At 38.6% G+C, this 10,823-nt stretch overlaps 1 protein-coding gene across 3 annotated transcripts in view; it reads right to left on the bottom strand.

Annotated features, from left to right (window-relative positions):
* The window catches only part of FAR1 (fatty acyl-CoA reductase 1), a 33,896-nt gene that overhangs the window by 3,530 nt on the left and 19,543 nt on the right, over window positions 1-10,823 (bottom strand). For all 3 annotated transcript variants that reach the window (XM_058843668.1, XM_058843678.1, XM_058843659.1), the window contains 3 exons: window positions 9,321-9,492; window positions 2,724-2,853; window positions 1,358-1,485 (listed from right to left, as the gene is read on the bottom strand). In XM_058843668.1, coding sequence (XP_058699651.1) covers window positions 1,358-1,485; window positions 2,724-2,853; window positions 9,321-9,492 — 430 coding nt within the window. The remainder of the gene's footprint in view (window positions 1-1,357; window positions 1,486-2,723; window positions 2,854-9,320; window positions 9,493-10,823) is intronic.

Below are 10,823 nucleotides of genomic sequence, written 5' to 3'. Positions count from 1 at the left end.
AACCAGAATTTGCTCAGATTTCTTCGAAACACAACAATCTCTTTGGCTCAGTAGGTCGTGACAATTTATATTTTAAAGGCAGCTCATTTTAGGGAAACACTGCCTTTATCTTGTTTACAGGTAAGGCTGGGCTCCTTTACAGATTTTATTTGCAGAGAAAAGCAGGTTAAATGTGTTACAAAAACAACACTGTTCCACTTGACGAACAAATCTACCCCGCGGTTCCCTGGAGAAAAATGTCCCCTGGGCTGCCAAATCTGGTTAATGCTGTGGCAGTGAACTCCAAATTCAGATTAGAGTTAAGAACTAGATGGTAACAAGAGAGACAAAATTAATACCTCAGAGTAAATGTAAGTCAGAATCTAAACCTCTTGCTAAACAATCCACTTACAAACTTTAGAGCTGGGGACAACCAGAGGCTGCTCCAATACAAGATTATTTCTTGTGTTATTTTCACAATGCTCCTTTGGCACAAAGAATAACAACTATGTGATCATTTCTGTGCACTTTTTAATGGCATCTAAATAGGAATGTTAAAAAAAACACCCAAACAAAATAACCCAGAGGGGACACTCATTTAGCTATTTCCACAATTATCACAGATGCTATCTTTCCAAAGTGTATTTATCCTTTTAACATACACCAAACCCCTCCACAGCTGCAAATCCTTGTCTTTAGAGTGACAACACAAGTCATGACCTGGATAGTTTCTCTTTGTGCTGTCAGGATTGCACACGTGATGTAGCATTGCACAACAAGATGATTTTTATTTCACTCTTAAAAGAGACAAGTCAAAGTCTACAGCTTGATGAACCAGCCAAGAACAAAAGAAGGGCGACTGTGCTAACAAAGTTCAGGACAGTACCAATCCATCCAAATGGCAGGAATTAAACCACAGGGAAAAGGCTAAAGGAGCTCATCCTAGAGCACCAACATTGAAATGTCCTGCTCTGAAGTGCAGAGTCTCTGCCTGTTTCCTCACCTGCCTCAAAAACTCACAATCCCAGAGCAGCTATTGCTCCATGAAACCTCCCAAAGCAGCCATTCTCACCTGTGCAGCCATCTACCTTGGACCTTCCAAAAGATCCGTGGGGAAAATCAAAAACCTGGATTACAGCATCCACACCACTGATCCCAAACTGATACTGTAACTATGAATTCTGGCAGCAACTCAAGAGCTACAAATCTGCTTCAGAAAATGCTTCAGACCACTGGACTGGAACAGAAGAATTGTGGAAAGCCTGAACAGTTGTTACCAACAATTAAGTCATTACATAGAAAAGCAAACCTGGATAAATGCAGGGCACAGAAAATAGAAAATTATACCTGAAATAAAAAAAATTAAGATTATACTCACTTATTTAAGTGTTTCCTAGCTGCAGGGAGGCCTGACATTTCTTCATTCAGCACGTATTTCTTGGTTCCCAGGCAATAATTTTCCATATATTCTGCCCAGTGTAGTTGTCGAACGTCAAAATTAAATGTCTGCATGAGAGAAAAGCTTTCACTGTGAGCTGCCTAAAAATTCACCTCTATATAATTTAAATGAAAATAAATGTCTTCATTCCAGATAAATTCAATTTGCCTATCCTTAATCCTACAAACAGCCCAGATTTAGGTTCCATTTCTGATTCAACCACCAGCTTCTGACATCATCTCTTCCAAATTTCAATCACTTCATGCCTTATTTTCCCTCCTCTCTTCACTTCCCAGTTTTCCTATTTCATCTGTCTGTAAGGAATTCCATTCCAAAAATAACTATCTTCTAGTATGTTATTTATTTTTAAGCAACTAAGTAATTCTAATATGCTCTAAAATAAACATTGTTCTGTGCCAATTTCACTGCTTGGTAAGTGCAGGGTTCTGGTAGCTGTGCTTGGAGTTGTACAGTTATATTTGAAATAAAACCATCTGAGTGCCTTCTGCAGGAGAGCAGATCATTATGATGAATTTGATACATAAGGTTTTTTTTACTGATATATTGATTCCCTTGTCTAAAGATTCTACAGTGCCAGTGTTCAAATCCCAACAAAATGCAACAATTTAAAAATACTGAAAGTTTGAAGCTCTGGTGTCTGGCATTTTGTTTTTCAAATTTTTCCTGAACTCAAGTTGCTAGGAGGAAGCAAGAGGACAGGAAGGGGTACAAATACCATCCACACAAAAATCACCAAAAGCTGTTTTATTTCCTACTTTTAGACGGCTTATTTAAAATTTGGCAGCTTTTCTGCAATGTAACTACTGAACTGATTCTGGAAAACATTTCAGTAGCAAAGACATCTTCAGAGTGACAAAACTGTTCCAAGGGTTTTAGAGTATGAATGTACTCCTATGTATAAGAACATTCAAACTCTAAATCTGAGTTTTTAGAGCTATAGCTGGTGATTTTTATTCTGCTGAATATTAACCAAAGTCATAGCAGAAGGGAAGTTTAAATTCAACTGGGGCACCTGAGCCATTGCTGGTGGAGGAGGTAGGGAAAATTGGGAGCAAAGTTAAACCTGGGAAGAAACAACTTTTCCTTGTCCCTCAACAAACTGTCATCCTTCTTTCACTTCCCCTGGCCTTGCTCATCTCCTCATGGCACTGGTGCAGCTTTTCCCACAGCCCTGGCCCATCTGAAAGGATCTCCAGGAAGCTGCAGTGCTGAGTTCCTGCTGGGTCAGGTCAGTTTATTCCATCTGGAGTTGCTGCCCCCCATCAGCCTCACAGCCACTTCTTGCCTTTTTGTCCTCGGGGGTGAGCTGGTTCATCAGCATAGTCACGTTCTCAGTGCTCCAGGTCCAAGAATTGCTTGTAAAGTACTCTAAAAACATCATGGACTTATGGAGACGTGTTATTGTCTTCATCATCCTGCAGCCCGAGGCACGGAATGGACAGGTTACAGGAGTGAAGATTAGTTCAAACAAGTGAAACAGAAAATAAGGGGTTTTATCCTCCAACCCCCTGCCCCATCCCAAAAAATCCCATCTTGCTCTGTTCCTAAAGCATATTATATTACATCTATAGGATATTTCTGCATAGTATTGAAGTGAACTTTGGCTGTCCAATCTCTGATAGAAGCAGAATTTATCACAGTCCTTTTTTTCCTAATCCTACTCCCCAGTGCAATTGTAAATTACCACCACTTCTTTTTTATTAGAGGGAACAAAATGCTGTCTTCTGCTGATAACTCAGTTTGGGACAGGGAGATGGAACCCTTTTCCCTTCAGCATCCTGGATTATTTAGCTGTACTCAAGAGTCTGTCTCCAATTGCAGAGAGCAGAATATCTGTGCAATACCTCCCCCCTCAAACAAGGGAGGAAGTTGCCCTGACCTTCCTGCACATTGTGCAAGACCACATCTCTGTAACAGAACAGAGGTTTTCATTATGGTTACTGAGAGATCAAGGCTTCAAACCACTGGCAGGAAAATATTTAAGGGCACAGACAGATCACAGCAGATCGTGTTCAACGCTACTTCAAAATATGCAGAAATACCTTCCATCATCCTTTATTATTATGCAGAGGAAGAAACTATAAAATCATCACTTGGAATACAGAGAAATTATGTTATAAGGATCAATTTGGACAAGTTTCTCTTTGATCATACCATCCAAAGTGGCCCAAAGAAAAAAAATATATGAGTCATCCAGCCTCTCAGATGCAAAGCTTCCACATTTATGACAAGAACATTGTTTCAAGTGTCTCAGTTTTAGTATTAACTAGTACCACATGGCCTAATGCTATTAAATTTCTGCTTTGGGTGCTCAAGGTGTTTCCATCTCACAGAAGTGGAAAACTGCTTCCAATTTGATCCTTATAGCAGGACACTGATCATTTCAAGCACAATGGTAAGGGGGAGGCAAAGAAAGCAGAACCCAGTACTAACAGGAAATGGTTTTCTCAAGGTAAGTTTCGCCAACAAAGATCATAGAAGCAATAAAAACAAACTTCCTTTTCACATTGTCCCAGAAACTCTTCTAAAGAAGTATTTTGCATTGCATCAGTGTCCCTTACTGTCACTAGCAGCTGGCAGCTCGGTATCTAAAACATTAAAATTTCCTCTTTTTCTTCTCACAGAACGGAGCAACACAAACCACAGAGAGACCACTGAGAAATATAACCTCTAAAGCACAAAAAGCATAAATATTGTTTTAAACCTCAGAGAAATATATCTACTAATTCAGAACTGACTTCAAATGTTAGACCAGCAGCTGATTTTATTACTAAACATCTCTAGGAGCTTTCAGACACCTGCTTAGAGTTTCACCAGCTGGGCAAGGTGGCACCAGTGGGGGCTGAGTTGAAATGAAGCTTCTGTGATGCAGAAATAATTGGGAATATAGACTCTGCATCCAAAACACATCCTGTGCAACCAAGACTAAACTGAACCAAAAAAAAAAAAAGGATGGTAGTTATGTCAAAAAATTAGGAAAGTAACTCAAAATGTGGAAAGCAAAGATCTCACTGGGCAGATAAGCCAAAAAGACCTCAGAGCTAAAAAGCCTGGATAAAATTAGTGCCAAACAGCATTTAAGCCTTTTTGCAGAGCTCTGTCCACTGACAGTCTGAAGATTATTTAACCTGACTTGCCCTTTTGAACCTTCCCAGTCTGTGTCCTTATGCTAAGCTGGACAAGCAGCTGCATTTTAGAGTGCTTTGACTGCTACAGTTTAAAAACCTTGTGCCTCTGCAAAATACTAACTGAGCAAATGAAGATCTGCTTAGATAAGTGATTATTTTTAACTTGCTTCTGGACACTGACACTGGCTTTCATTCTTTTCTAAAAAAAATAAAAAAAACCAAAAACCAAACTGAATTTAAACTAATGCAAAGACTCTGCTGGGATTCTTTTTGTCTCTGCTCATGGATATGATTTTAGAGCTTAGCTAAGCTGATTAATAAAAAAAAAAAAAAAAAGCTTAAAAGGTTTATTTCCCTCCCTCCAACTCAAATTGGATTTAGCGACTGACCACAGAACCAGCTGATTCAACTCATCAAGGAAAAATTGTTTTTCTTTGTAGGGTTAGGCTCTTTCTCTACCAGCCCAAAGAATCCAGTTCCCCACATTATCTCAGCTGCTCCATCAATGACAGAGCTGGCAGAAGCAGACCAAGTTTCTCTGTGACACTTTGCTGGTTTGCACTAAATCAACAGGAAGCTCCATTTCTCTTTGGGAGGAGGAAAAAGCAGCCTGGTGACATTAAGAGATGTCTCTAGTGGACACTTGTGTAGCTCTGGCACACTAAACTTGAATTGCAATGGCACCATATTCCTGCTGGGAATGGCAACAGGCACGACTCAAAACCCAGCACCGAGTCACACAATGGAACTCAAGGTGAAGTTTTGAAGGGTTGTTATTCCAAAGCCACGAATCACAAATATTAACAGCAAATATAAGCAGTCAGTACAAGATCAAGCATTGCATCACACCTTCTTCATCAGCTGAAGACAGAAAAAGTCAGCCCTGCTCACAGAGCTGAGCATTAGTGGCAGGCAGCCAGTCTGGGTGACTTTCACCCACATCCAAGGTAGAATTTTGCCTCCTGCTTCTGCAGTCCTTACTGCCATCAAGACCAAGCACATGACAACAGTTCAAAGAGCCCATCACAGGAATTCAAGTTTAAGCAAGTTCATTTAATTAGCCATAAGTTAAGTGGGCTTGTTTCTCTACCAGGCAATTGAAAGTGACCTGGCTTAAGGCTATAACTGCAATTTGCAGAATTGAGGTTACACATAACCTATTGTCTCCAGGTTAAAAACAGTCCTGATGCCAAACACTGATCCCTCAGTGGATCTACAGGCTGCCAGTCTGCAGAAACATCACAGATAATTACTTGGGTTTTTTTTAAAGACTCCTCTAAAAAACACAGAACAAGCTTTTAGATTTGTCTTTGTTCAGATTTCACCTGGCTGTAAATATTGACCTGTAAGACCCACTACTGAATTCTTATCTTTCCAGCAGCTCTGTGGTTGCTTTAAGCACACAATTTAAGCACTGTGAAGAGATAAAAATGCATTGATCTATTTAACATGATTATGCTCCTAATTCATTTCTGCTTTGTAAGACAGTAACTACATGAAAGGTGCTTCCAGTTTTAAGAAGCTTTAAATTGAAATGAGAGATGTAAAGGACATCATTTCACACCTCCCTCCATACATCAGCCAAACCTTTCCTTTAGCTTTCTAAGAAGCAGTAACAGAAGAATTGCTGCAGAAACCTCTTTAAATATTTCATGTCACATGCTGTTTTCTCAGAGCAACTGGGGAGATCTGCTTGGTGTGCATTTTCAAAGGCTTTAGCATTTCAAATATACCAAACTGCTTTTAAGTGACACACAGCTCTGTCGTGCTAAGCACTAAGCAAAGTTACAGGAGCAAACTATGCCTTACATTAAAAATAATTAGACAACTAATAAGCTTTGCTATGCAACTAAGTATACATGGCAAGCTACCAACAACACTACCTTTAAATTTTAATGCTAAGGTTTATCACCACTATTTACATAATTGCACAATGCCAGAGCATTACTTAGTATAAAATATTAATTCTTCATTATGCCAGTCCTTTTTGTACATGTTCTTTCTATACAATTTTGGAAGAAATATTATATAGGTTATTTCTTCCTTCCCTTTCCTTACCTTTTAATATTATCAGAGAATCGTTAAATTCAAGAACCTTCAACTAGATGCAAAAACAGCAAAAATATTTCCATTTCATCAAAAACATTGCTTCCACAAGTGAGGTGCAAAAAAATGACTTCCCATTGCAGAAAGATTATAATAGATTAAGTGCTTTAAAACCAGGATGATTTTTGGTTTTAATTTTTATTATTATTAACATAATCCTTTAGTTATGAAGGATCATAGACCTTATCTATTTCTAGTTTCTTCCACTTGATACAAGTTCTCATTCAACTGCAGTACAATATCCTGATGGTATGACAAGAGTGTACTTAAACCAGAACAGTGATTTCCTGCCTTATTTTTCTTGCATTGAACAGAGATTCAGTGTCCTCAGCACAGAGAGGGCAACCACCCACGTAAAGGCAGGTTAGCAGAGTATTTGTATTTTCTTGTGCTGATTTTATTACATTTTTACTATACTGCTGCTCTGCTAAATCACAGTGGGAAAGGTCACACTTTCAATTAAGCCAGCCCTTCTTCACTCAGAACAGCATTATTTTGAGTTGAAGAATACCCAGTGGTGTTTCCAAGTCTTTAGGAGTTTGAGTACGTGCTACCTGGTAATTAATACCATTCCATCAGCTGACAGATGACCACAGCAGTACAACCCTCCAGCCCACCAGCTGAAGCAGCTTCAAAGCACTAGAAAAATGTGCAAGAGTAAAGATCTGCCTCAAAATTCTTGTATTATTAAACAACACAAGCCTGTTCCATTAGGATTTAACACTGCTCATCTTCCTTGCACTGAGGTATTAATTTGCTTTTACTGCTTCTATTGCAGGTTCCCATTTTTAAATGCTTTTAGAGAAGAGTAGTGTCTAATGAAAGCTGCATTCCTGAAAGTGGGCTGTGCAGCCAACTTAAAAGCTGTGACTGAAAAGTAGCTCAGGGTTTAGTTCAATCTGCCATCTTTTCTCTAAACTGCAGTCCTGTGCATCACAGGAAACTCACCCAAACACTGCTATAGCAAGCTAACTAGGACTATTCATATCAGTAAAAATTTATTTTCTATTCTGCAAAGTCTTAATGTCACCAACTGTACAGCAGTGATCAAAGTCCTAAATTCCATCTTTAGATATCAACGAAGAAAAGCAAAAACAAGATTCAACACTCTTGATGTTAGAATATAAAACTAAGCTATATTCTAAATATTCTAAACAGCATGATTATTCACAGCCTCATTTTACTCCCACTGGTCAAATCCTCAGCAGACCAGCTGCCTTTCAAAGCCTGACAAGATTCTGGCAGCACTCCTTCCCAGCCATGCAGAACACAGGACGTTGGCATTTATAGCATAACTGTTTTAGTGAGAGATGAAGTTTTCATATCTGTCAGGGAATTTCTATCCATTTTTATTAAAAATGACTCAAAAAATGCAGGAGAATCTAGAAGCTAGGATGTTTTATGTACAATACCTTCTTCAGAGTAGAAAATCTTAAAGCTTTTTCATGTGGGAAGATTATTACACAGGCACAGGCGACTGCCACTGAGAGATTTTCCCCTACAAACCATTTACACAGCTTCTTTCTACTCATCCAGTGCTGTGTTACAGAGCTTCTGCCCTCCTTGTAAGGCAGGCCTAGCCTACAGGACAACAAATGAATACTCACTTGTTAATACACTGTCACCACAGTGAAGGTTTTATAGTCTGAAGGCAAATGCTTGTGAAAATGTAATATAAGCAATGAGTTAACGCCATATGACTTGGCAAATCTGAAACAAATTGAAGGGGTACCTTATATTCCTTCTATATGATTTTGTTATTATTTCCACCACTTTAGTTAGCCAAATACTAACCTAAATATTATAAACTGAACGGAATGCTGAGATGATACAAACCAACGTACCGGGTCAGACTGTATCATCTCCAGGAATAATCTGCAATTAAAAGCTCACTCCCCCATTCCGTTTCCAGTTTATAAAAGCAACAACAATCTTAACAAGCCACTTCTTAGAGTTTAATGATTGACTAGGGTTCTGACCCAAGACATCCCATGGACAGCATCGTTAGGCCAGTCATTAAACTCTCCAAAATGCAGCCTCTGGATTCTTATTGCTTAGTTAGTAAACCTGGATAGTGCCCAGGCCATGTCTTCTTCACAAGTCTCCACCACCCTATGGGCAAGATATTTGCAGCCCTGTCCCTCTTACCGTGGTTTCTGACCTGCCAATATGAGCATAACATCATAGGAAAAAACCACTATAAAGCTCTCTGCCCACCGACACTGATGAAAGAAGGGGTTGGAGGAGAACTTAAAATTAGGTACTGCTGTTATATTGTCTAATGGATTCCGCTTGTAATTTGTAACAATGTAGTATTCTGTAGGAAAAAAATAAGGGTCAACATATTTTTAGTATTTATTATCCAAGAACAAACATCACTTCTTCTATATCTTTTAATTCTCTTTACCTCGACTACTCAAACCCCCAAACAATCCAACAAAAAACATTCTCATTTTTGTTAGAAAGTTCAAAGTCACTTTGAATTCCAGCACCTGTTCTCAGGGAAAAAAGGTTGAGTTTTAGTCACAAAACATTCAGGGAAAGAAAACACACCAAAAAAAAAAATTAAAATCAACATACATCACAGTGGAAGCATAGCTTGGTTTGAAAGTCAGAGGAACAAACAAGGCAGAGCCAGTTACAATTACCTTGGGCTTCTTCCAGTAATCCTGAGGTAGGTATCATACAGGAATGCTGGGGCCTTATGGCTTACAGCAATCCAGTAATGATATAAAAGGTGATTGGAAGTTAGATTTACATTGGGCCGTCTGAAGGCCTGTTCGAGAGGATTCCTCTTGAAAGTGGAAATTACATGGTATTCTGAGAAAGAGAAGTTGCACAACAGCTTCGATAGGCACCATGTAAAATGTAATTCTTTTCAAAGTACATTCCAGGGTACAGCATCAACAGCAGTGGCTTTGTTAAATAACCACCCCAACTCTGCCACAATGCACAGCAACTAAAACACTTCTAAGCTTTTAACTCGAAATACTGTTGAACTGGTTCTTACTATAATGAAGAGGTGGTTTATGCCATCATCTTCAGATTCGTATTTTATTGTAGCTTCTCTCTTTCTGTTCCTGTTCCCTACCTTAGAAGTTGGTGGTTTCAAACACTGACAGCAATTTTGGTTTACAAAGCATGTACAGCTATTTAAATAGTCATCTACATTTCATGAAGAGGGTTATTCTGATCGCTTGTGTGAAGAATTTTAAAACAGATTGAGGACTCTGCAGTCATCTGAAGCCATTTTAAATGACATTTTCAACCAATTTATCCAAATTTAGGCATTAAGAAAAAAGCAGTTAGGGTGGGACTCCATGAGAATTTCTTGATAACACCTGTAAATTCAGTATATAACAGGTACTGCAGGATCAGGGTCTTTAAACATTATGTGGAAATTCACCTCTCCTTTTAATCTTCTCTTATCACTTTATGCTACTGCTTATAGACTTTATGCACTTAAATACCCTGATTCAAACAAGTGAAGTCAGCAATTTTCCCAGTTTAATTTAAGTAATAATATTCATATCAACGCAAATTGGGCAAAAGCAAGTAAAATAGATTTAAATATTGAGGTTAATGGAAAGAAAAAAAATAATCTGAGCTTCAGGAGTCAACTTCTAAAAAAACCTGAAAACTAATAAATGGTTTTATTATGCCAAACAGCTTATATTGTTCTTTGTAACATAAACCATTCAAAAGCTGTTGGCCTGGGGGTTACATCCTAGTCAGGATATCTTAGAGTTGTAAACAGGTAGTGATATTTCCTTAAAGGCTACTTTTCCCTGTACATGAGCTGTTGAAGTGTCATGCAACAATCTGAGTATTAAAAAAGCCACCTCAAACAACAATCAACTAAACAGAAAGAGCTATACAAGGGCAAAAGTGTTACCAGACCTCTCAATTATGCAGATGTAGACAACATTTAATTGTGTTAATGTTTGTTCATATGTTTTTTCATATGTATTTACTGATGTTGGCACTACAGCCAGCATCACTACTGCTCCTCTGAGAGACACTTCTCTCCACACACTGCCTGCACTCTGTGGATCAGGTCAGGGCAGCAGCAAACACAAAAATCAGTTCTCCCATAGTTCAATCATAATGGAGTAAGAGTAACAACAAAAAAATACCAGTAAGAACCAAAC

This window comes from Poecile atricapillus, chromosome 1 (assembly GCF_030490865.1).
Source record: "Poecile atricapillus isolate bPoeAtr1 chromosome 1, bPoeAtr1.hap1, whole genome shotgun sequence".
Taxonomy (NCBI): Eukaryota; Metazoa; Chordata; class Aves; order Passeriformes; family Paridae; genus Poecile; species Poecile atricapillus.
This window is presented reverse-complemented; position numbering and strand designations above follow the sequence as displayed.